The sequence below is a fragment of the Anomaloglossus baeobatrachus genome, chromosome 8, assembly GCF_048569485.1.
Source record: "Anomaloglossus baeobatrachus isolate aAnoBae1 chromosome 8, aAnoBae1.hap1, whole genome shotgun sequence".
NCBI lineage: Eukaryota > Metazoa > Chordata > Amphibia > Anura > Aromobatidae > Anomaloglossus > Anomaloglossus baeobatrachus.
The window spans coordinates 241,073,288-241,100,065 of NC_134360.1; the positions used below are offsets into that span (position 1 = coordinate 241,073,288).

The following is a 26,778-nucleotide window of genomic DNA, read 5'->3' on the forward strand; positions in this document are numbered from 1 at the left end:
ATGCTCATAAAAGTCTCCCATTTGCTTTATGTACTTTTATTACTTAGTACATCATCCCAGTTTATTACACTAAGATCATCTCTCAACCGCTTAAAATTTGCTTTCCTGAAGTTTAGTGTCCTTGTAGCCCCTCTACTAGACATCTTACTAAAGAATACATGAAAACTTATTATTTTGTGATCACTATTCCCCAAGTAACCCCCAACTTGTATATTTGATATGCGGTCTGGCCTATTGGTTATTACAAGGTCTAGTAGTGCTCCCCCTCTTGTGGGGTCCTGTACCATTTGTGAAAGGTAATTATCTTTCATTGTTATCAAAAATCTATTTCCTTTGCTGGAACTGCAAGTTTCTGTTCCCCAATTTATATCAGGATAGTTAAAGTCCCCCATAATAATTACCTCTCCGAGACTCGCTGCTTTATCAATTTGCTTTATGAGGAGATTCTCTACCTCTTCCATAATATTCGGCGTCTTATAACACACCCCTATCAGTATTTTATTATTCATTCTCCCCCCCCTTATCTCCACCCATAGGGACTCTACATTCTCAGTACCCTCACATATGTTGTCACGCAGGATGGGTTTTAAGGATGATTTTACATATAGACACACACCTCCCCCTCGCTTATTTGTACGGTCATTCCTGAATAGGCTATAACCCTGTAAATTAACAGCCCAGTCATAGCTCTCATCCAGCCATGTCTCTGATATCCCCACTATATCATAATTTTCTTCCAACAATATTAATTCTAATTCCTCCACCTTATTTGTGAGGCTTCGGGCATCAGTGTACATGCACATTACGTATGACTCTGTACCTGTATTCCTGCTTACTGTATTAACTGTCCTAACCCTTCCCCCCGTACCACCCCCAAGTTCATTACTTGTGCCCTGGTCACTATCTGCACTACATTCCCCTTCTATAAAGTGAATACCCTCGCCACATACATACATTTTATATATATATATATATATATATGTTGGTAGATAGATAGAGAGAGAAAGAGAGAGAGAGAGAGCGAGTGGGGAGTGGTGCAGGGAGCCGTTACATTCACTCCTCACTACACTATGACTGTGGCTGTAATCACTCAGAGACACTTTGATAGACCGCCTGCTCTGCAGGGTGTATGTAGATTATATGTACAGAGCAGACTGTCAATCAATGTGCTGGGGAGTGACAACCGTGCACTCACTGTGTATTCAGCAGTGACTGTAACCGCTCCCTGCACCTCCCCAATGACTGGAAGCCACTCCGTTTTCTCCCTGTAGCCGCACTTCTTGCCAGCTGTCAGGGTTTAGTTACTATTTACCTGCAGATTAACCCTATATAGTGGCATAAATAGCATTTCTGAATGTGACAGGTTAATCAAGTATAATTTCAAATAAAAAAGTTGCATCATCTTTACAATCATCTTGAAAATGTTGCAAGTGATAGTCAATATATACTTGTATAAAAGTGAATGTCCAGGTGGTCAAAAATAGGTATTCCTTATCATAATGATCCTCCTCCTCTATATCCCCCCTTCTGCTGTCACATACAATACACTGATTACGCCACACTTCTAACCTGACTTTTTGGATCTCTCCTGCAGGAGCGGCTCTTTAGTGCCTGACATGGATGTAGAATTTGCAAATCAGACAGTAACCCCAACGTCCAGGAAGTTGGTTGATACAGTCTATCAAGGAGTGACAAACGACTCCCAGGACAGCATTGATGGTTTACAGTTCGATCCTCCTAGCATTCAATCTAGAGGTAAGTCTACACTGGGATTATTCCAAACTACATAATAGTACACAAACTTCCTTAGCAAGAAGAAGGCCAGACCGGCCCATCCTAAGCACATACAGGCCACTAAAGTAGTAGTGACCTTCTATACTTAGATTAAAAGGGTTGTTCACTTCAGAGTTCACTGAAAATGAAAATAGTTTAAACTAAACCTCCTGGATTGGTGCCATACCAGCAATGTCGACACTGAGAGAGGAGGGGGCTCTAAAGGGGTCATCTCAAAAAATACTAAACACTATAGGAAAGAAATAATAAAATAATAATTATGTATCAAAGGAGGATCCCCAAATGAATGAAATATATTTACAGCATTAAATCACAGACAAAACAAATACATTAAAGATGTGTAAAAACTCGTATGTTTATAGAAACAAAATACACAAAAGGTTGTGCCCAATAGGGTGTTGTGTATTTTGTTTCCAAGCCTACAGGTTTTATAAGGACTTTCAATGTATTTGTCTCATCTGTGATTTAGTAAATATATTTCATTGATTTCTGGATCCTCCTTTGATACACGGCTTCTTTCTTCTCTTTGCTGAGCGATGTCAGCGCTGAATTTCCTGCACTTGTGTGATATAGTTATGTCATGTGAGCGCTGCAGCCAATCAGCCGCCTCTAATGGTCTGTTTTCCTCACATCACAAAACCCAACGTCACGTGAGTATCGGCAGATGCTGGAGTGGCGACTGTCCAGGAGGTGAGTATAAGCTATTTTTATTTTCAATGGGGCTTTGTTTAATTTTAGAAGGGGTCCCCCAAGTAGGAAACAACCAATTTAAAGGGAATCAGTCTTTAAGTTCTTGGCATATTATCTGACAGCAGCATAATATAGAGCAAGAAGTCCTGATTCCAGCGATGTAGTTACTGGACTGCTTGGTGTAGTTTTGATAGAATCCTTGTTTGTCTGATATAGATATGGCAGAGATAAGACTCAGTGGCATAACTAGAATCCGATGGGTCCCAATGTGAAATTTGGACCAACTCCCCCAACCCCCACCCCCGCATGGTGGTCAGATGTATGGGCCCTTGTACTGTTCTAAATCCTATAAGGACACATGAGTAGCTACCCCTCCTGCATTATGAAGTAATGTCCTCCATCCTGGATCTATCCTGGTATATATGTCCCCCATCATGGAATATATGTCCCCCATCCTGGTATATATATTTCGCCTATCTTGGTTTACATGTTCCCCACCCTGGTTAATATGTCCCCATCCTGGTATATATGTGGCCTAACCTGGTGTATATATATTTGACCCATCCTGGTTTATATGTTTCCCATCCTAGTATATATGTTCCTCTTCCTGGTATATCCTGTATGTTCCTCATCCAGGGCCCATTCTCATTTATATGTTCCATGACCTGCTATATACAAGTGCATCTTAATAAATTAGAATATCCTCAAAAAGTTAATTTATTTCAGTAATTCAATACAAAAAGGGAAACGTATACATTATATAGAGTCATTACACACAGAGGGATCTATTCCTATATATTATATAGTCATTACACACAGAGAGGGATCTATCCTATAAATTATATAGAGTCATTACACACAGAGGAATCTATACCTATATATTATATAGAGTCATTACACACAGAGGGATCTATTCCTATATACAGTCATATGAAAAAGTTTGGGCACCCCTATTAATGTTAACTTTTTTTCTTTATAACAATTTGGGTTTTTGCAGCAGCTATTTCAGTTTCATATATCTAATAACTGATGGACTGAGTGATATTTCTGGATTGAAATGAGGTTTATTGTACTAACAGAAAATGTGCAATCCGCATTTAAACAAAATTTGACCGATGCAAAAGTATGGGCACCCTTATCAATTTCTTGATTTGAACACTACTAACTACTTTTTACTGACTTACTAAAGTACTAAATTGGTTTTGTAACCTCATTGAGCTTTGAACTTCATAGGCAGGTGTATCCAATCATGAGAAAAGGTATTTAAGGTGGCCACTTGCAAGTTGTTCTCCTATTTGAATCTCATATGAAAAGTGGCATCATGGGCTCCTCAAAACAACTCTCAAATGATCTGTAAACAGATTATTCAACATAGTTGTTCATGGGAAGGATACAAAAAGTTGTCTCAGAGATTTAAACTGTCAGTTTCCACTGTGAGGAACATAGTAAGGAAATGGAAGAACACAGGTACAGTTCTTGTTAAGCCCAGAAGTGGCAGGCCAAGAAAAATATCAGAAAGACAGAGAAGAAGAATGGTGAGAACAGTCAAGGACAATCCACAGACCTCCTCCAAAGACCTGCAGCATCATCTTGCTGCAGATGGTATCACTGTGCATCGGTCAGCAATACAGCACACGTTGCACAAGGAGAAGCTGTATGGGAGAGTGATGCGAAAGAAGCCGTTTCTGCAAGCACGCCACAAACACAGTCGCCTGAGGTATGCAAAAGCACATTTGGACAAGCCAGTTACATTTTGGAAGAAGGTCCTGTGGACTGATGAAACAAAGATTGAGTTGTTTGGTCATACAAAAAGGCGTTATGCATGGAGGCAAAAAACACGGCATTCTAAGAAAAGCACTTGCTACCCACAGTAAAATTTGGTGGAGGTTCCATCATGCTTTGGGGCTGTGTGGCCAATGCCGGCACCGGGAATCTTTTTAAAGTTGAGGGTCGCATGGATTCAACTCAGTATCAGCAGATTCTTGACAATAATGTGCAAGAATCAGTGATGAAGTTGAAGTTACGCAGGGGATGGATATTTCAGCAAGACAATGATCCAAAACACCGCTCCAGATATACTCAGGCATTCATGCAGAGGAACAATTACAATGTTCTGGAATGGCCATCCCAGTCCCCAGACCTGAATATCATTGAAAATCTGTGGGATGATTTGAAGCGTGCTGTCCATGCTCGGCGACCATCAACCTTAACTGAACTGGAATTATTTTGTAAACAGGAATGGTCAAATATACCTTCATCCAGGATCCAGGAACTCATTAAAAGCTACAGAAAGCGACTAGAGGCTGTTATTTTTGCAAAAGGAGGATCTACAAAATATTAATGAATATTAATGTCACTTTTATGTTGAGGTGCCCATACTTACTAACAGAAAATGTGCAATCCGCATTTAAGTTTAATTTTCATGATATTCTAATTTATTGAGATGCACTTGTATATGTCACCCATCCTGATATATATGTGGCCAATTCTCGTGTATATATATATATATATATATATATATATATATATATATGTATGTTCCCTTCCTGGTATATATGTTGCCTATCCTGGACTCGTCATGGTATATACTCTCAGATTGAATAACAAAACCTGCTGACAGATTCCCTTTTAAGTCATTTGAACTTAATATTCATTTGGTGAGGTGGAGGTTTTGGCCTCTCTGAGTTTATCCTCTACAGCGATGTCGCTGGTGAAAGCACCCGCCCCCGTCAGTTGTGCATGACGGGCAAATCGCTGCCCGTGGCGCACAAGATCGTTAGTCCCAGTCACACATACTTACCTGCCTAGCGACGTCGCTGTTGCCGGCGAATTGCCTCCTTTCTAAGGGGGAGGTTCGTTCGGTGTCACAGCGGCATCACGAAGTGGCCGCCCAAGAGAAGCAGAGGGGCGGAGATGAGCACCTGGAACATCCCGCCCACCTCCTTCCTTCCTCATTGCAGGTGACCGCAGGTACGATGTTGTTCCTCGTTCCTGCGGTGTCACACATAACGATGTGTGCTGCCACAGGAACGACGAATAACCTGCGTCCTGCAACAGCAGCGATATTTTAGATTAGAACAACGTGTTAATGATTAGGTGAGTAATTTTGATCGTTAGCGGTTGTTTGTTCGTTTCACACGCAACGACGTCGCTAACGAGGCCGGATGTGCGTCACGAATTCCGTGACCCCAACGACATCTCGTTAGCGCTGTCGTTGCGTGTAAAGCCCCCTTAACACATATTGCCAAAATATTAAGGCTTTGTGTGGATGCTTTGTTTTTTTTTAATCATAAAGGTTTTTATTGAGTTTCAGAAAAATACACACTTCTCATACAACAACATCAAGAACAGGAGCAGTGAGTAGCAAGAGGTGGAATAGCCTCGAGCCATTATCAGAATATCAATCTGGGACATTAAATATCCCTTACAACAACAACCTGAACATAGGAGCAGGGAGGGAGGGGGGAAAGAGAGGGGGTGGGGGAAGCAGCTCTACAAGACATTCTTAGGCATAATCAATTTATTTATGGTGTAAGTGTCTGTATCTGGGGGAGGGCCGTTGCATAAAGGGAAGTGGCCCACGGGTGCCATTGTTTAAGTCTCACCGTTCTCTTCTCTAGGTTGGGGGCCAAGTTGGTTTCGTATAGCCAGTGTAGGTTGATCCTCTCAATTAGATCTCTTTTTGTAGGGGGGCTCACCGACCTCCACTTGTATGCCACACAGTACCTACCAGCTATGAGAATGTGAGAAATGATGTTTTTTAAAAGATCCGGGATCCCATCTAAGCCAATGTGTAGCACCGCTAAGGTTGGGTTTGGAGAAAGACGGAGACTAGTAACCTCATGGATTAGATTGAACACCTCCTGCCAGAAGTTAGATAACTTAGGGCAAAACCACCACATATGACATAAGGTGCCCCTGTGGTTGCAGCCCCTCCAGCACAGTGGTGACACATGTGGGTAAAAAGAAGCCAGTTTAGTAGGGGAGTTGTACCACCTCAGATGAACCTTTTTTAATTGCTCTATATGATTGAGACAAGAAGAGAACTTGTGGATCCATTTTGAGGCCGCGAACCATTCTTGCGACGGAAGCGGAGAAGCTAGATCTATTTCCCATTTGAGCATATACGGCAATTGTTTGTCCGGTTGTGGGGAGTTTAGCATATTATGGATATATGAAAGGCCTTTGATTTTGCTATTTTGAAAGAATTTTTTAATTGAGGCGTGGTCGGCTGTCGTGGGAGCCGGGAGATGAGGAGCGGACTGAAGAAAGTGACGTATTTGAAAAAACTGGAATAGACTGTGTCGGGGAAGGTTAAATTTATCACACATTTCTGAGTACGGGAGTAGGACGCCTTCACTATAGAGATCTGCTAGGGTGATTGGACCTCCACGTGTCCAGGCGGCAAGATTCAAGTTCGGAATGAAGGCTTCTAGCAATCTAAGGGGAATGCTGGGACCTAAAGCATGTGACACTGACTTGCTCCAGAAGGACCAAGCTTTCTTTAGAGCTGCTGAGGTGAGTAGAAGATCGCCGGGGGGCGAAGGGGTTAGGAGCAGGGAGTCTATGAATTGTTTAGGGGAGTGGACCTGTGCCCAGGTGTACTCAATCTGTAACCATCTTAAATCTGAATCATTCCTCCACCAATCTCGAGCCGGTTCCAGGATAGCGGCTCTGTGGTATGTTAGAATATTAGGAATACCCATTCCTCCACCACTTAACGGGGCATGCATGCATCTCAGGGCTATTCTAGGTTTTTTCCCAGCCCATATAAATTTACTCATTAGCGAATGAATTTTGGTGAGATACCGTTGCGGAATTGTTAGGGGCAGGCACCGAAGTAAGTAGATAATTTTTGGGAGGCAGATCATTTTAAAGGTCTGCATTCTCACCACCCAAGAGAGCGGGAGAAGAGAAAGGCGAGTAAGTTCTCTATCCAGTGAGGTGTGCAGGGTCAGCAGATTTTTCCGGATCATGGAGTGTAGCGGGGCCAGTATAATACCCAGGTAGGGGATACCCTCGTCTTCTCATTTGAAAGGGTAAAGATTAGAAAGAGTGGCTCTAGTTGAGGCGGGCAGGAAGAGCGGAAAAATTAAGGACTTGGTAATATTAAGCTTGTAATACGAGACTTGAGCGAAGGAGGACAGGATCTCCATTACGTGTTTTAGGGACACCTCTGCATTAGTGCAGGATAAAATCACATCATCCGCATATAGACTGATCACATGGTTTGTACTCCCCACTCGAATCCCCGAGATCCAAGGGCATTCACGGATAGTCTGCGCCAGAGGCTCTATAGCAAGGGCATAGATGATAGGGGAGAGCGGACACCCCTGGCGTGTCCCATTGGATAATTCAAAACTCAGAGATATAAATCCGGATGCCAGAACTTTGGCGTTAGGGTTAGAGTATAGCGCCATTATGGCGGTAAGTATGGGGCCTTCAAATCCAAACTTGGCCAGTACAGATTTCAGATATCCCCAGTGCACCCTGTCAAACGCCTTCTCTGCGTCCAGGGACAGGAATACACTGGGGATTTTCCTCCCCTCAGCCACCGCAATCAGATCCAGCATACGTCTCGTCCCATCTTTCGCCTGCCTCCCCGTCACAAACCCCACTTGATCCGGGGAAATCAGTGATGGAAGGACTTTATGTATTCTAGCTGAGATTATTTTGGCGTATAATTTTAAGTCGCAGTTTAGGAGGGATATTGGCCTGAAGTTTCCTGGTGAGATAGGGGGTTTTCCTGGCTTTGGCAGGGTAGTTATAATGGCCTCTAGATTATTTCGTGAAATATCTGCTGTGGCTCGCCAAGAGGAGAAAAGTCTCAGGAGGAAAGGAGACAGGGTTTCAGTGAATTGCCTATAATAGGAGTTAGTGAGGCCGTCTGGGCCTGGAGCTGAATTTCTTTTGGCTGTGATCACCGCCTGGCGAACCTCTTCCAGGGAGAGAGGGGAATTTAGTTGCTTTAGCTGTACTGTAGATAACCGAGGAAGATTAATATTGTTTAAGAAGGAATTAATTGCCGATTGGGTAGGCTTTGGGGCAGTGGGGTCATTTTTAAGGTTGTAGAGAGACTGATAAAAATCAGCGAATGCATTGGCTATTTCCGTTGGGTATTGTGGCATTAGAACCCGTCACGAGGTATTCAATTTTGTTTTGCATTTCTCGTTTTTTAACCCTCCTGGCTAGTAAGGCACCCGCCCTGTCACCCATCATATAGTACCGCTGTTTGAGGGATCTTAAATTTTTCTCATAGTCTACCATCAGCAATTGGCGGAGCTGTGTTCTTAATTTCCTGAGTTCGTCAGATGTTGACATGTTTGGGGCAGATTTATTGTGGGCTTCTAAAAGCGCTATGTGGGACAGTAGAGCTTTGGAAGTTGCCTGACGCCTCCTTTTCTCCCTAGTGGCAATTTTGATGAATGACCCCCTAATAAAGGCCTTGTGTGCAGACCATAGCGTTTCCTCTGTCACCTCCTTGTTGTCATTAAATTTAAAAAACTCTGCGAGGTCGGCTTGCAACTCCTCAGAGATTTGTCTACAGGCTAGGAGGGAGTCATTCATGCGCCACCGGGTAAAAACGGGCGTGCGGCTTTGCTCCTGGACTGTCAGGTATATGGGGGCATGGTCCGACCAAGCTATAAGTCCAATTTTTGAATCTGAGCAATCCAAAATAAGTGAGCTTTCAACCAGAAAGTAGTCCAATCTGCTGTATGAGGTGAACCGAGGTGAGAAGAATGTGTAGTCCCTCTCATTTGCATCAAATCAAATCTTTATTTTTATATAGCGCTAACATATTCCGCAGCGCTTTACAAACATCAGGAACACTGTCCCCCATTGGGGCTCACAATCTAAAGTCCCTATCTGTATGTCTTTGGAGTGTGGGAGGAAACCGGAGTACCCGGAGGAAACCCACGCAAACACGGGGAGAACATACAAACTCCTTGCAGATGGTGTCCTTGATGGGATTTGAACCCAGGACCCTAGCGCTGCAAGACTGCAGTGCTAACCACTGTGCCACCGTGCCACCCTATTTGCATGTTGGTATCTCCATATATCATGGAGATGCCTGTCTGAAATTATTGTGCTCCTTTCCTTCCTCTTTACAGCAGTATTGGAGCAGTCCAGAGTGCTGGACATTAACATGTTAAAATCCCCGCAGATTATTTGCTTACCCTCTGAAACGGATGAAAGCTTGGAAAGAAACCTCCGCAAAAAGCTGATCTGACCAGAGTTGGGGGCGTAAACGGTTGCAATAGTATACTTAGATCCATTTATGGAGCAATTAATAATGGCGTATCTACCTTCAGGGTCTAAATGTTGGGAATGTAGTGTGAACGCAACAGTATTTTTTACACAAATGAATACTCCAGCCTTTTTTTTTTCCCACAAGCCAACAGTATGAAAGGAAATTTAGCATTATTTAACCTGTGCGAGTCCCCCTGGAGGAGATGAGACTCTTGACCACAAATCACGTCACATTTGGATTTAACCACTTCCCGCCAAAACATGGATCTCTTGGCTGGCGAGTTCAGGCCCCTAACATTTATAGACATACAGTTCAATACCATTGTACATGAAAAAAAGTCTCTTGCCTAGAGCTGCGGGAGGAGAAAGGAAGGTTAGGCAGGAAAGAGATAACACTGACAACATTAACATCACTAACATTACTGATGTAGGGAGCATCAGTCCACATAGAAAAAAGCCCAAAAAGGGGGCCTGCGGTATGGTGGAAATGTACCGCCATGGGGGTTCAGGGTCCTGGTTGAAGAGAACCAGCGGACCTTAAAAGTAGCAACTAAGTCTCAGCCGCGACTCAGACATATCACATAACTCACGCGACGGACCAATCTTCATTCACTTTATCCCTTTGGGATGATCCTGTGGCTCTTGGAGATCTGGCTGGGAGATTTGCCATGTTCCATGAGGCTAGGAGCTTTGCCAACTGTTGTGGGGAATGGCAGACGTGGGTGTTTCCTGCTCGGAAAAGCAGGATCTTTACAGGGAAACCCCATCTATAGGATATAGCTTCATCCCTGAGAATTTTGGTATAAGGGGCAAATTCCCTCCTTTTTCCCAGGGTTCCTGCAGACAGATCCGGAAAAATGGACAGGTGCCGGAATTGCTCAGACAGAGGCGGCCTCCTTCTCAGGGCTTGTGTGAAGCCCCACAGGTGTTGTGTCGGTGCATTACCTTCAGGGACTCCACTCGGCTCAGTCTTGTCACAGGTAGGAGATCTTCTTCTTGTCGTGACGCCACTCTCAGAATTGCGGTCAGTGGGGACCGCCACTGCAGGTTGAGGGATGCCTGGGGCTGATGGTGAGTGCAGTTAGTTGGAATAGCCTCCTGAGAGTGAGGCAAGCCCCAGGGCCCTGTGTAGGTGCGTAGAACCACAAGGCGCAGAATAACTCCACACAGGCAGAATGTCTTTCAGGGTTTTTACTCACTTCAGGTGGCAGGGTGAGTAACCCGGGCGTAGCTGGGATGAACCAGGCGGGAATCAGGTATCCTTCAGGCTGACTTCTGATGGTGACTACCAACTCGCCTTCCTTAGCCCTTGGTGGTTTGGGGTAACCCCGACTTTTAGTCCCTATGGGGGTTACCCAGGGAAGTTGCTGAAGCCTCTCTCCCCTTCGTTTGCCGTGTGCTTGTTGCCTGGGCCAGATCACTCCAGCTTCTTGCCTCCTGTGAACTGTGGGCCCTAACTGTGGCTACGTGGCTGCGGCTTTTAGTTGTTGTGGTGTGGGCTTTGAGGGCCCCACACCGGCAGGTTTAGCAAGGAAAGGTGGATCTATCCCCGCTCCGGGATCTGCCGCCCGTTTGGGCCTGGTTCTCCCTAGCAGTCTCCTTACTTCCCACTCCGTTGCTCTCTCTCTAGCTGAAGATGGATTTCGGGTAGCACTCCTAGTTGACCGTTCTCCCCCGTCGGTAGCCACTGCGCGGACGCTGTCAGACTACAGCAGCCCAGGGGAAGGGGTCAGCTCTCCTCGGAGCTCCCTGGACTCTGCTCTGAACCGGCTCACATCTGGGACCTTCACTGCTGCTCCTGTCTGAGCTTCACTTTTCTGCTCCTCACTCCTCCACACTCTGCTGCCGACTCAAGACTGTTTACTCCTCCTTCTCTTTTCCCTTTTGTGCCTGCCTACGCCACCTAGCAACCAGATTCTCTTACCACACCCCTTGAGAGGAGATGGAGGCTTTTGGCCCCCTCCACTATTCCAGTGGAGGCGAAGGCTTTTCCCCCTCCTGGGATCCCCAGGGGTCCTATCATAGGTACATGTGTGAGACCTGATCACTATGCGCCTGTGTAGTCACACCTCGGTCAGCCTTCTGGATTACCTGTATTGTACTGTCCCCAGCAGGGGTGCAGTACTCAGTGGTGCCTGACCAGGTCAGGGGCGCCACACTTGCAGCAGGGCTTCTTTGGTCTTGTAAAAGTGCAGGCTAGCCAAAGTGTCCCGGGGGACATCAGCACTGAGGGATTTAGGTTTAGGGACTCAGTGTATTCTGTCCACCAGGAAATCAGTTGCAGACAGGTCTGGGAGCAGCTCCTGCAGCAAGGAGCCTAGAAAGCTCTGCAGCCCCTTGTCTGGTATGGCCTCTGGAATTCCTCTGATTCTTATGTTGTTTCGGCGGGACCTGTCCTCTAAATCCAAGACCTTGGTATGGAGCTTTTGCACTTGTTCCTCCAGTGCTGCATTGGCATCAATGAGGCTATTGTGTGACTTTGTCAGCTCCTGCATTTTAGTTTCAATGTGTGCTGTGCGACTGCCTATGGCAGTGATATCTCCCCTCAGCTCAGCCACCATATCTTTCCAATCCTGCTGCAGTGATGAGCGGAGGGCACTGAGCAGTTTCTGCATTGTACCTTTGGTAAGCGGTATATCTGCAGCATCTGTGTCCAAGTCTGGGCCTGCTGTGGATCCCCTCCTGGATGAGCGTGAGGAAGCTGTGGAGGAGGATGCCGCTGCCATTTTCCCTCGTCCCGTGCTGGAGAAGAAGTCTGTAACTTTCGCCAGGGACGGCTTCTTCTGGGACTTTCCCCTTGGCATGCCACGTTCCTGGGTACCTCCGCAGCACTTTCCCCCCGTGTGCAGAGAGATTGGTGCCACTGGTGAGCCGCAGTGAGCCGGTTAGGAGTCGAGGTGGCTGGAGCTCAGCAGCTAGGTGACCGGTGCCATTAGCAAGCAGGCCACGCCCCCCGATGCTTTGTTTTTTGATGTGTTTTTGCCTTGTTTTTTGGGTGACCAAAACTGCATGCCTATCCTTCTCTCTGCAAAGTCTATGAGAATTCAGAAATGCTGTGCGCACGTTGCTTCTTTCGTCCATGCAGTTTTGGGTGCAGAAAAAAGAAGCAGCATGTCAATTGTTGATGCGTTTTTGTCCTGCATTTTTTAGCCATTGAATACACTAAAAAAAGACGTGGCACAAAAGCGCTCTGAAACCCGCCAAAAAAAGCATGCGATTCTGCCACAAGTTGAATTTCTAGGTGTAGAAAATATCTGCAGGTATTCTGCAGCGTGCGCACATACCCTACACAAGTTCTATTTTGGAGACACCTATTTCCACAACTACAATTCTGTGGTTTCCATTTTTTTTCTAGTGGTGGTTACCTATTGATTTAATTAATTTTGTATTTTGATACATCAGACTTTTACAAGCACCATAATGCCAAACGTGTGTATTTTTTTATTAAAACAAATTTGAATGGGCGAATAGGAAAGGCGATTCAATTTTTGTCTTTTTTAGATATTTTTTAACTTCAAATTTTCTATTTTTTTAGTCCCCTTAGGGGATTTAAAACTGCAAACATCTCATCTCTTGAACCCGAACTCGCGCTTTACATGTCTCCTTCAGAGACTCACATTGGCATTTATGAGGCCCAGCTCCACTTGGCTTCTGTTAGAGGAAGATGATGAAGAAGATGTCAGAGGAAGATGATGGCTAAGTTTTTTTTATCTGTTTTAGGCCCTGTGCGCACTGGAAAATGGAATTTTCTCAAGAAAATTCCGCAGGTATTCAAAGATTATCGCACCGGCGGTAAAAAACTGCGGCAAACCGCACCCGAAAACCGCATGCGGTTTGCTGCGGTTTTACCGCGGTATTGTTCGCGGTATTGCCGCGTGCGGGTTGGTATGTGCTTTATTGCATTCAATGCAATAAAGCACATTGAAAAAAAAAAAAAGTCATTTCATTCTGAGATAGAGAAATAGACAGAAGAATAGATAGAAGAATAGATAGATAGACAGACAGAGGGATAGATAGGATAGATAGATAGATAGATAGATAGAGGACAGATCGCTGCATTTCTCACGGTCGGTAGTGAGTTCACATTACCGGCCTTGGGAAATGCCCTGGAGTTACCTCTGCTGTCTCGCTGTGAGGCTGCATTCAGCAGTGTCTGTGTCAGTCGCGGCTGGATGCAAGTATCGCAGGACGCCGGAGCAGTGGATTACACGGGGCTTTGTTTCGGGAGGGGTTAATAAAAGGGTGAACGAGGCTTATTTGTGTTTTATTTAAAATAAAGTATTTTTCTGTGTCTTTTTTCACTTTACTTACGGGTTGATCATGTCAGCTGTCACATAGACGCTGCCATGATCAAGCCTGGAGTTAATGGCGGTGATCCGCCACCATTAACTCCTTGTATTACCCTGACTGCCACTGCTACACGGCAGCAGAAAGAGCCGGGGACACTCCGGTACTGCCGCATAATGCATGTGACAGTCCCGGGGCAGCTGCGGCTGATATTCTCGGCTGCGGGAGGTGGGAGGGAGGCGGGGGACACTTACCCTGCCCCTCTCCCTCCCCAGCCTGAGAATACCGGGCCGCCGCTGTGTGTTTACCTTGGCTGGACGGTAAATATACAGCGGAGGTCACGTGTTTTGTTTTCTATATTTCCGTTTGATTTCTCTGTGTGTTCTATATGTCTATGTCTGTGTCTGTGTTCTATGTCTGTGTATGTCTGTGATCTGTGTGTGTTTACACTCTCTGCTCCGCTTCCTCTTCCTGTAATGACATCACTTCCCTGCAAAACCACAGGCAAGCGATGTACATTACCGGAGGTAAACCGCGAAATACCGCAGGGAATAACGCAGGAAAACGCAGTGAACCGCACAGAATTTGCTGCCTGCGTTATTCCCTGCGGGATTTCACGATTACATTGGAGTCAATGGAGTGAAATCCCGCAGCGATGTGCGGAAAAGAATTGACATGCAATTGTTTTTGCTGCGGGAATCCCGCAGCAAAACATGCAGCTGTCAAATTCCGCCTAGTGCACACAGGATTTTTTTTACCCATAGGTTTTTCTGGTGATTCACTGCAGAGATGTTATGAACATTTTCTGCAGCGAAACATGCAGCAAATCCGCAGAAAATCCGCGGCAAAATCCGGTAAGTGCGCACAGGGCCTTAAGCCTGCTTTACACGTTGCAATTAGTTGTACAATAGCATTTGCGATGTGACATGCCCAGGTTGCATACGAGATCTTATGAGATTGCACGTAGGTCGTTCATTTGCTGTCACACGAGCGTTAGTAGTCTATGTTAAATCGATCAATTTTGTGTGCGATCCTTTAGATCATGTGTTCTGTGACGTATGCATTGGGCACCCTTTTTTTTTCTTTTTATTTATTGACTTGCCAAGCGTGTGTAATGTGTAGGGATGCGTTTTTACTATGTCATCTGCCCTTCAGCTCTGCTACATGGCTGCTGACGGCAGACACAGACAGCCATGTAGCAGAGCTGAATGGCAGATGACAGCATACACAGACAGAGCCGCACTGTCAGAGTGAACTTAACCCGACTTCATTGTCATGCTGCGGCTCTGTCTGTGTCGCATCCTGATTAGCGGTCACCTGTGAAGGACTCACCGGTGACCGCTAAACTCCTGAGTAACTGAATTGAGCAGCCCTCTCTCATATACTCACCGATCCCCGGCGCTGCACGGCATTCACACTGCTCTGGCGGCTTTTACTATTTTGAAAAAAACGGCCGCCCATTAAACAATCTCGTATTCCCTGCTTTCCCCGCCCACCGGCGCCTATGATTGGTTGCAGTGAGACACGCCCCCACGCTGAGTGACAGGTGTCACACTGCACCCAATCACAGCAGCCGGTGGGCGTGTCTATACTGTGCAGATAAATAAATAATTAAATAATTTAAAAAAAACGGCGTGCGGTCCCCCCCAATTTTAAAACCAGCCAGATAAAGCCATATGGCTGAAGGCTGGTATTCTCAGGATGGGAAGCTCCACGTTATGGGGAGCCCCCCAGCCTAATAATATCAGCCAACAGCCGCCCAGAATTGCCGCATACATTAGATGCGACAGTTCTGGGACTGTACCCGGCTCTTCCCGATTTGCCCTGGTGCGTTGGCAAATAGGGGTAATAAGGAGTTATTGGCAGCCCATAGATGCCAATAAGTCCTAGATTAATCATGTCAGGCGTCTCCCCGAGATACCTTCCATGATTAATCTGTAAATTACAGTAAATAAACACACACACCCGAAAAATCCTTTATTAGAAATAAAAAACACAAACATATACCCTGGTTAACCACTTTAATCAGCCCCAAAAAGCCCTCCATGTCCGGCGTAATCCAGGATGCTCCAGTGTCGCTTCCAGCGCTGCTGCATGGAGGTGACCGGAGCTGCAGCAGACACAGCCGCTCCTGTCACCTCCACACAGCAACTGAAGACAGCCGCGCGATCAGCTGAGCTGTCACTGAGGTTACCCGCTGTCACTGGATACAGCGGTGGCCGCGGGTAACCCCAGTGACAGCTCAGCTGATCGCGCTACTCACCGCCGCTCCTCTCACCTCCACGCAGCAACTGAGGTGAGTAGCGCGATCAGCTGAGCTGTCACTGAGGTTACCCACGGCTGATTAAAGTGGTTAACCAGGGTATATGTTTGTGTTTTTTATTTCTAATAAAGGATTTTTTTGGGTGTGTGTGTTTATTTACTGTAATTTACAGATTAATCATGGAAGGTATCTCGGGGAGACGCCTGACATGATTAATCTAGGACTTATTGGCAGCTATGGGCTGCCAATAACTCCTTATTACCCCGATTTGCCAACGCACCAGGGCAAATCGGGAAGAGCCGGGTACAGTTCCAGAACTGTCGCATATAATGTATGCGGCAATTCTGGGCGGCTGTTGGCTGATATTGTTAGGCTGGGGGGCTCCCCATAACGTGGAGCTCCCCATCCTGAGAATACCAGCCTTCAGCCGTATGGCTTTATCTGGCTGGTTTTAAAATGGGGGGGGACCGTACGCCGTTTTTTTTAATTATTTAATTATTTATTTATCTGCACAGTATAGACACGCCCACCGGCTGCTGTGATTGGGTGCAGTGTGACACCTGTCACTCAGCGTGGGGGCGTGTCTCACTGTAACCAATCATAGGCGCCGGTGGGCGGGGAAAGCAGGGAATACGAGATTGTTTAATGGGCAGCCGGCTTTTTCAAAATAGTAAAAGCCGCCGGAGCAGTGTGAAGCCGTGCAGCGCCGTGCCGGGGATCAGGGATCGGTGAGTATGAGAGAGGGGGGTAAGAGGGATAGACTGACATGGACAGAGAGAGAGGAACAGAGATAGTGACCGACTGACAGAGATTAGTGAATGACAGACATTGTGAGGTGCTTCAGAACGCAGCTTTTCAGCTGCGCTCTGAAGCGGACCTTTTTTAAGCTGCGGTGCAGAGCGCACACCTGCGCACATAGCCACAGACATCACAATCGTATGAGGGATGTCACACGTTACAATTGACTAGGTTCGTGCAACAAAACGCTCAATTCTAGACAAAGATACGATGTGTTTGCGATCAACGGTTTTGCGTTCAATCCTGATCGCAGGTAGATGTCACACGCAGATACATCACAAACGATGCCGGATGTGCGTCACTTACAACTTGACCCCAACGACGGATTGTGAGATATATTGAAGCGTGTAAAGTGGGCTTTAGTCAGTGTAGTCATGTGAGATCTGTTGGGGGTTTTTTTTGTTATTTTTTTCTTTTTTTCCTGCAGGACTTGATCAAGATTTTATTGGTGCTGTTTTGGGGGTATCCATAATATTTTTGAATAATTTTTAGAACTGCCTCTTTGTGGGGAATAAAAAAATAAAAAAAACCCCAGATATTCTCCAGTTATTGTTTTACTTTTATCTCCTTCCTATACTGTACAGTAAAAAGGACAGGTTATTTTCATTAGAATGTGTTATTATAATGGTGGCGACAATAATTTTTTTTTTTTTGTGATTTATTAACGCCTTGTTAATTGATGCTTATAGGAACTTATCAAATTGGCAGCATTTTAGGTTAATGAGCTTGATTAATTGAGGCTCTATTGTCGTTATTGGTATTATTTTGTGATATTTACAACTTTTTAGTTTATTTTTTTTAGGGGGGGTGAATAAGACTATGTGCACACACTGCAGATTTGTTTCTTCAGCAAAAAACGCACCCTCTGGCAGAAAAACGCACCTCTGGCCAAAAAAAGCACCCAAAAACGCATGCATTTTTTTACCGCTTTTTGATGTGTTTTTGGTGCATTTTTGCTTGTGTTTTTGTTCTTGCGTTTTTCAAACATTATCAATGGCAAAACACAGGGACAAACGCAGGGACCTGCAGAAACGAAGTCACATGCTGCTCCTTTCTGCTGCGGAAAAACTGCAGCAAAATTTGTAAGGCTATGTGCGCACGCTGCGTTTTTTTGACGCTGCGTTTTTGTGCGTTTTTGGCCGCTAAAAACGCACAAAAACGCACCTGCGTCGAAAAAACGCATCAAAAAACGCATGCATTTTTGCCGCAATTTGGTGCATTTTTGGCTGCGTTTTGCTGCGTTTTTGATCTCTGCGTTTTGCTGCGTTTTTCCAATGCATTGCATGGGTGGAAAACGCAGAAAAACGCAGGAAAGAATTGACATGTCCATTTTTTTTTTCAAGCTCAAAAACGCAGCTTAAAAAAACAGTTGTGTGCGGACAGCAAAAATGAAAACTCATAGACTTTGCTGGGGAAGCAAAGTCATGCAGTTTTGAGGCCAAAAACGCACCCGAAAAACGCGCAAAAACGCCGCGAAAAACGCACTGTGTGCACATAGCCTAAGGGAATGTGCCCACGATCAGGTTTCACTGTGTCCTAGACGCAGCGGGCCCTGACCTGCGGGTCCACGAGTCTCCTCCACAGGAGAACACAGGAGACCGCAGCTGCTTGTACCCATGATGAGGGTTCAGTGCACTGTGGTCTCTCGCTTTTGTTCTTCCTACGGCAGACGCATGCGAGTCCGCAGCAAACAATTGACATGCTGCGTTCTGGAAAGTCACACTGCAGATCAGTGTTTGCTGTGGAAAAAACAAGCACAGTGGGCATGGGATTTCTAGAAATCCCATCTAATATGTTTGTACTGTGCAACGCAGAGTTTTGGACGCAGCATGCTTCAGCTGCGTCCAAAACTCTGTAAAACACTGATCGTAGGCACGCACCCTTAAGAAAAAAGAAGCAACATACGCACAGCATTTCAGATTTCTCATTGACTTTGCTGGGGAAGGGCTGCATGAAGTTTATGAACAAAACTGCACCAATTTTGCACCAAAAATGCAGCAAAAAAGCAGTGTGCGCACAGGGACTAAAGTTTTTATTTGCGCTTGTATATATACGGTACATTTTTTTACTATTTTTCATTTTAGTCTCCTTTGCTTGTATAATATACTTAATATACTCCAATACTTTCACGTTGTAGTCTATTGTAAATCTCCGATGAAGCCGGTCACATTAAGGACATTAATTTCAAATATGGCAGACCCCGACATTCAGTGCTTTGTGTTGTGATCTTCTGAAGGACAGTCATATAAAGGTGGTGCCTCAGAAAAACATTTAAATGTCCACCATAAAACACTATAAAGCAGTGGGTTAGGCATTTATATCAGTGTTATAGATATTTTCTTAATTTTCTTTTTTTCAGGAAATATGTTCATGTCTATGAGGTCTATGTGGCTCTACACAGTATAGAGACTGAAGCCTAAGGCTGGGAACACACTTTGCGTCGTCCTACTTGCAGTTTTGAACGCACATTTTGTGCTTAATTGATTTAACCAAAGTTGCCTTTTTCAGAAATTTAGCGCTGAAAACGCATGCGTATTAGACGCGTATTTGATGCGTTTTCAGTGCTTTTTACCTGCGTTCTGATAGTTGCGTTTTGAACATAAAGACACTGCTTAATAAAGTTTAAATAGTCAAAATCTATGAAAAAATGGGTAAAAAAGAATCAAATCTATATTCATAAGAAAAATCATGAAATTAAATTGTTTATTAATTTATTGCAGTAATTTTATATTTTAAGGCAAAATAGCAATAAAATATTAATTTCCTTAATTTAAATTGTCGGATTATGTGTGTGTGTGTAAAGGGACATATGAAATCATTATTTTAATGATCAAAAAGCATGCGTTTTGGTAGTCCAAAACGCATGTTTTCTGCAATGAAAAAGCTTGTAAAATGCAGGAATTTGTAGGAATCTTGGTTTTTGCCATTTTTCATTGACTCCAATGTTAGCAAAATGCACCTAAAATGGCAAAAACAATTGACATGCTGCTTCTTTGAACGCATGGTTTTTGCCACAAAATATGCAAATTAAACGCAGCGTTTATAAACGCAAAGTGTGTTCTAGAAAGCCCCATCTTCCATTGACTTTGCTGGGAAATCGAAACGCAGGCACTTTGGCATGAAAAGGTGCTTCTCAAAACGCAGCCAAAAAGCAGCTGAAACGCAAAGTGTGTTCCCAGCCTGAGGCTGTGCTGTGCTGATCTTGTTATAGCCATTCTTGACCTTTCGGGCATTAACATGAGTTAAATCCATATCTGCATGAATGTTCACACATAAAGTAAGTTAAGATGTGAGCATTAATGAATGTGGTTGATAACTAGATCCTTCCAAGGCCTCAGGAGCGACGTGTGTACAAGAATGGTAATGATATTTTCACTAGACAGTAACCAGCAAAAAAAAAACCCATGTCAATATTTGTGACAAGGAATTTGTGCGCACCTAACGTTTTTTGTGGCATCAAAAACGCTGCGCTTCTGGCCGCTAAAAACGCACAAAAACGCATAACGCATCAAATAAACACATGCATTTTTACCGTGAACTGGTGCGTTTTTGGCTGCGTTTTTGTTCACTGCGTTTTTATGTGTTTTTTATCAGTGAACAATACCATTAAAGATTGGTGAAGAAAAAAAAAAAAAGATCTGATGTAATTTCCTTATTCAATCTGTTCTTCATTCTCCACTAGTGTATGCAGGAGAGCAGACAGCTACAGAACTACAAGGCTCAGCATGCTCCATCCAGGACTGTATGCTGGAGGGAGAGACAGGGGGAGTAGAACTATAAAGCTCAGCATACTCCATCCACTAGTGTATGCAGGAGAGCAGACAGCAGCTGCAGAACTACAACGCTCAGCATGCTATATAATAAATATAGGGAAGCCCTTTTTTTAATTATTTCATGAATTTCATGAAATAATTAAAAAAAAACGACGTAGGCTTCGCCCAATTTTTTGTGTCCAGCAAGGTACAACTAGGTAGCTGGGGATTGGAATCTGCAGCAATGGTCACCACCCGCTGCGAATTCCAGTCCACAGCCGTCCCAGAAAGCTTTCATAGAAGCGCCATCTTCTGGTGCTGTATCCAACTCTTCCAGCTGCCCTGGTGCTGGGTGGCTCACTGGGTAATAATGGGGTCAGGGCTAGCTGTGTATTATCAAATGGCCCTAAGGCCGAAATTCATGGTGTCACGCTAATATTAGACATGGCCACCATGAATTTCTAGTAAAGATCAAAAAAACACAACACACAGAAAAATATTTTTATTAGAAATAAAACACAACACAACACAATTAGTGACTCCATCTTTATTGAAATAAAGAACTCCCCCCTCCACTGTAGTCCTGGGTCGAGGGTCCCGCGATGTCCAATCCAGATCCAATATCATCTGATTGGTTTGCTGGAATCACATGACACATCAGCTGATTGTATAAACGGCTTTTATACAATCAGCAGATGCATCAGTAGAAAAAAAAAAAACTACACACGTCTGTGCAGACTCCCGTCCGATAGCTCCAGGAGCCGCCGGTATTCAGCTGATGCGGTCACCTGACAGCGTCAGCTGATCGTTTAAACCGGCTGGGCGGTAAAAAGCCGGCCTCACCGCTGGACTTATACGATCATCTGACACCGTCAGGTGACCGCATCAGCTGATCACTAGCAGGTCCTGAAGCGATCTGACGTGTCCTGGGAGTCTGCAGACAGTCGGAGCAGGGGTGGCGGTACCGGGAGAAGAGCTGGGAGCGGACAATGCGCAGGACCAACACAAGGAATGCTGGGTGAGTACAATCCTCTTCCTGTACACGTGACTGTACTACCCACCCCTTGCGTTTATAGTTGCATTTTTAGTCATAGAAACGCAGCTATATTTGCAATTTGCGCTTTTCATTGTGTTTTTGAACATCTCATTGAACTCAATGGATGAAAAACGCAGTGAAAAACGCATGAATAATTGACATGCTGCGTTTTTGTGGGCACCCCCTAGGGCCCCAGGAGACCATTGCCGGTCACACACAAACTTCACAAAATCCCAGTTTTCCCCAACAATCCCCCATACAATGGTGCAAATCTAGGGTCGGACCAATGGATGGCCACCTAGAGGTGGAGCCAGTCCAGTCCACTAGTTGACCAGGTGGGAGGGACAGACAGTAGACAGTGAGTCTAAGTAGTCGGAGAGTGAAGGTGGTCGTGAGGAGACGCACTGACAAGGAGCTGACAGTAACCTGGTGCCCAAGAGAGTAGTTGTCAGTGGAGTACGGTGGCGTACTCCCGGAACTATGCATCAATGGGGTACAGGACCTTATGTCAGGCATAGAGCTCCAGGCAGGCCTGATAACACCTGCACAGCGAGGGGACCATCAAGGACCTCGCTGACCCTAAAAATCCGAGACTCAGTAGCAAAGAGAGAGCTGGGGACAGAACCAGAGACTCCAACCCCACAGGGTTCAAGCTACCGTCATACGGACAGCAGTGGAAAACCACCAGATGGGGACCCCCAGTTGCTCTACGCCACGGGGACCCACCAACCAAAGACAGGTGCAGGGGAAGAAGGTACCAGATTACTACACTGACACTAGGACAAAGGGGACCTGAAGGTGTAACAAGCCGGCCTTGGGTGACCAGTTACCACCAGAAAGTGAGTAAAGAACCAGTTGCACTGAACCCCTTGTGTGGAGTACCTTCTTCCGACACCTTTCATTACACCTACCCTCTGCGGCCCGACCTTGCTTGCGGAGGGTCTAATATCCAGGCTGCCATTAACACCAGCCCCAGTAGTGGACATTGTGCAGCGGCGGCTCCATCTACATAGCTGCAACACCGCAAGTGGCGTCACGTGCAGTGTCGCAGCAGTGGTTTCCACTGGGTACACTGGGTACAGTTTTTTGAATAGTTCAGGATGTTTCATAGAGCTTTTACCAAGGCAATGTCTGCAAACAATAAATAGAATATTAGAAACAGTATATATTACTATTCACAAAAAAAGATGTTAATTTTTTTATCCATTCTTACAGCTGAAGTAGTAACTACTCCAGTACCTACCACATCACAAACAACTACTGCATTATCAGCAACTGCCGGATCTACAACAGCAACCACTACAGGACCTGCAACAACAACCAAAGAACCTACAACAATCACCACAGGGCCTGCAACAACCTCAACAGGACCTGCAACAACCACCACAGGATCTGTAACAACAACTACAGGACCTGTAACAACTACAGAACTTGCAACACCAACTACAGGACCTGAGACAACCACCACAGTACCTGCCACAACCACCACAGGACCTGCAACAACAACCATAGAACCTGCAACAGCCACCACAGGACCTGCAACAACCACCACAGAACTTGAAATAACAACCAAAGAACCTGCAATACCCACCACAGGACCTTTAACAACCACCACAATACCTGCAACAACCACTACAGGACCTACAACAACAGCAACAACCACCAAAGAACCTATAACAACCACCATAGAACCTGTAACAACAACCACAGTACCTGCAACAACTACAGAACTTTCAACAACAACCACAGGACCTGAGACAACCACCACAATACCTGCAACAACACCTGAAGAACGTACAACAACCACTACAGAGTCTGCAACAACCTCAACAGAACCTGCAACAACCACCACAGGATCTGTAACAACAACCACAGGACAAGCAACAACTACAGAACTTGCAACAACAACCACAGGACCTGAGACAACCACCACATTACCTGCAACAACACCTGAAGAACGTACAACAACCACTACAGAGTCTGCAACAACCTCAACAGAACCTGCAACAACCACCACAGGATCTGTAACAACAACCACAGGACAAGCAACAACTACAGAACTTGCAACAACAACCACAGGACCTGAGACAACCACCACATTACCTGCAACAACACCTGAAGAACGTACAACCACCACAGAGTCTGCAACAACCTCAACAGGACCTGCAACAACCACCACAGGATCTGTAACAACAACCACAGGACCTGCAACAACTACAGAACTTGCAACAACAACCACAGGACCTGAGACAACCACAACATTACCTGCAACAACACCTAAAGAACGTACAACAACCACCACAAAGTCTGCAACAACCTCAACAGGACCTGCAACAACCACCACAGGATCTGTAACAACAACCACAGGACCTGCAACAACTACAGAACTTGCAACAACAACCACAGGACCTGAGATAACCACCACATTACCTGCAACAACATCTGAAGAACGTACAACAACCACCACAGAATCTGCAACAACCTCAACAGGACCTGCAACAACCACCACAGGATCTGTAACAACAACCACAGGACCTACAACAACTACAGAACTTGCAACAACAACAACAGGACCTGAGACAACCACCACATTACCTGCAACAACACCTGAAGAACATACAACAACCACCACAGAGTCTGCAACAACCTCAACAGGACCTGCAACAACCACCACAGGATCTGTAACAACAACCACAGGACCTGCAACAAGTACAGAACTTGCAGCAACCACAGGACCTGAGACAACCACCACATTACCTGCAACAACACCTGAAGAACATACAACAACCACCACAGAGTCTGCATCAACCTCAACAGGACTTGTAACAACCACCACAGGATCTGTAACAACAACCACAGGACCTGCAACAACTACAGAACTTGCAACAACAACCACAGGACCTGAGACAACCACAACATTACCTGCAACAACACCTGAAGAACGTACAACAACCACAACAGAGTCTGCAACAACTTCAACAGGACCGGCAACAACCACAACAGGATCTGTACCAACAACCACAGGACCTGCAACAACTACAGAACTTGCAACAACAACCACAGGACCTGAGACAACCACCACAATACCTGCAACAACACCTGAAGAACGTACAACAACCACCACAGAGTCTGCAACAACCTCAACAGGACCTGCAACAACCACCACAGGATCTGTAACAACAACCACAGGACCTGCAACAACTACAGAACTTGCAACAACAACCACAGGACCTGAGACAACCACCACATTACCTGCAACAACACCTGAAGAACGTACAACAACCACCACAGAGTCTGCAACAACCTCAACAGGACCTGCAACAACCACCACAAGATCTGTAACAACAACCACAGGACCTGCAACAACTACAGAACTTGCAACAACAGGACCTGAGACAACCACCACATTACCTGCAACAACACCTGAAGAACGTACAACAACCAACACAGAGTCTGCATCAACCTCAACCGTACCTGTAACAACCACCAAAGGATCTGTAACAACAACCACAGGACCTGCAACAACTACAGAACTTGCAACAACCACCACAAGACCTGAGACAACCACCACATTACCTGCAACAAGCACCACAGGACCTGCAACAACCACCACAGGACCTGTAACAACCACCACAGGACCTGCAACAACCACCACAGAACCGGCAACAACTACCACAGGACCTGCAACAACCACCACAGGACCTGAGACAACCACCACATTACCTGCAACAACACCTGAAGAACATACAACAACCACCACAGAGTCTGCATCAACCTCAACAGGACCTGTAACAACTACAGAACTTGCAACAACAACCACAGGACCTGAGACAACCACAACATTACCTGCAACAACACCTGAAGAACGTACAACAAGCACAACAGAGTCTGCAACAACTTCAACAGGACTGGCAACAACCACAACAGGATCTGTACCAACAACCACAGGACCTGAGACAACCACATTACCTGCAACAACCACCACAGGACCTGCAACAACCACCACAGGACCTGTAACAACCACCACAGGATCTGTAACAACAACCACAGGACCTGCAACAACTACAGAACTTGCAACAACAACCACAGGACCTGAGACAAGCACCACATTACCTGCAACAACCACTACAGGACCTGCAACAACCACCACAGGACCTGCAACAACAACCACAGGACCTGCAACAACTACAAAACTTGCAACAACAACCACAGGACCTGAGACAACCATCACATTACCTGCAACAACACCTGAAGAACGTACAACCACCACAGAGTCTGCATCAACCTCAACAGGACCTGTAACAACCACCACAGGATCTGTAACAACAACCACAGGACCTGCAACAAGTACAGAACTTGCAACAACCACAGGACCTGATATAACCACCACATTACCTGCAACAACACCTGAAGAACATACAACAACCACCACAGAGTCTGCATCAACCTCAACAGGATTTGTAACAACTACAGAACTTGCAACAACAACCACAGGACCTGAGACAACCAAAACATTACCTGCAACAACACCTGAAAAACGTACAACAAGCACAACAGAGTCTGCAACAACTTCAACAGGACTGGCAACAACCACAACAGGATCTGTACCAACAACCACAGGACCTGCAACAACTACAGAACTTGCAACAACAACCACAGGACCTGAGACAACCACCACATTACCTGCAACAACCACCACAGGACCTGCAACAACGACCACAAAACCAGTAACAACCACCACAGGACCTGTAACAACCACCACAGGACCTGCAATAACCACCACAGGACCTGAGACAACCACAACATTACCTGCAACAACACCTGAAGAACGTACAACAACCACCACAGAGTCTGCAACAACTTCAACAGGACCTGCAACAACCACAACAGGATCTGTACCAACAACC

General features: G+C 45.4%; 1 protein-coding gene and 1 long non-coding RNA gene across 4 annotated transcripts in view; one reads left to right on the top strand and one right to left on the bottom strand.

Annotated features, from left to right (window-relative positions):
- The window catches only part of LOC142248955 (uncharacterized), a 447,867-nt gene that overhangs the window by 307,569 nt on the left and 113,520 nt on the right, over positions 1-26,778 (bottom strand). The window lies entirely within an intron of this gene.
- LOC142249341 (uncharacterized) overlaps positions 22,352-26,778 on the top strand; it is a 32,923-nt gene continuing 28,496 nt past the window's right edge. Inside the window, exons 1-3 of the mRNA XM_075320967.1 lie at positions 22,352-22,364; positions 24,197-24,322; positions 25,364-25,477. Coding sequence (XP_075177082.1) covers positions 22,352-22,364; positions 24,197-24,322; positions 25,364-25,477 — 253 coding nt within the window. The remainder of the gene's footprint in view (positions 22,365-24,196; positions 24,323-25,363; positions 25,478-26,778) is intronic.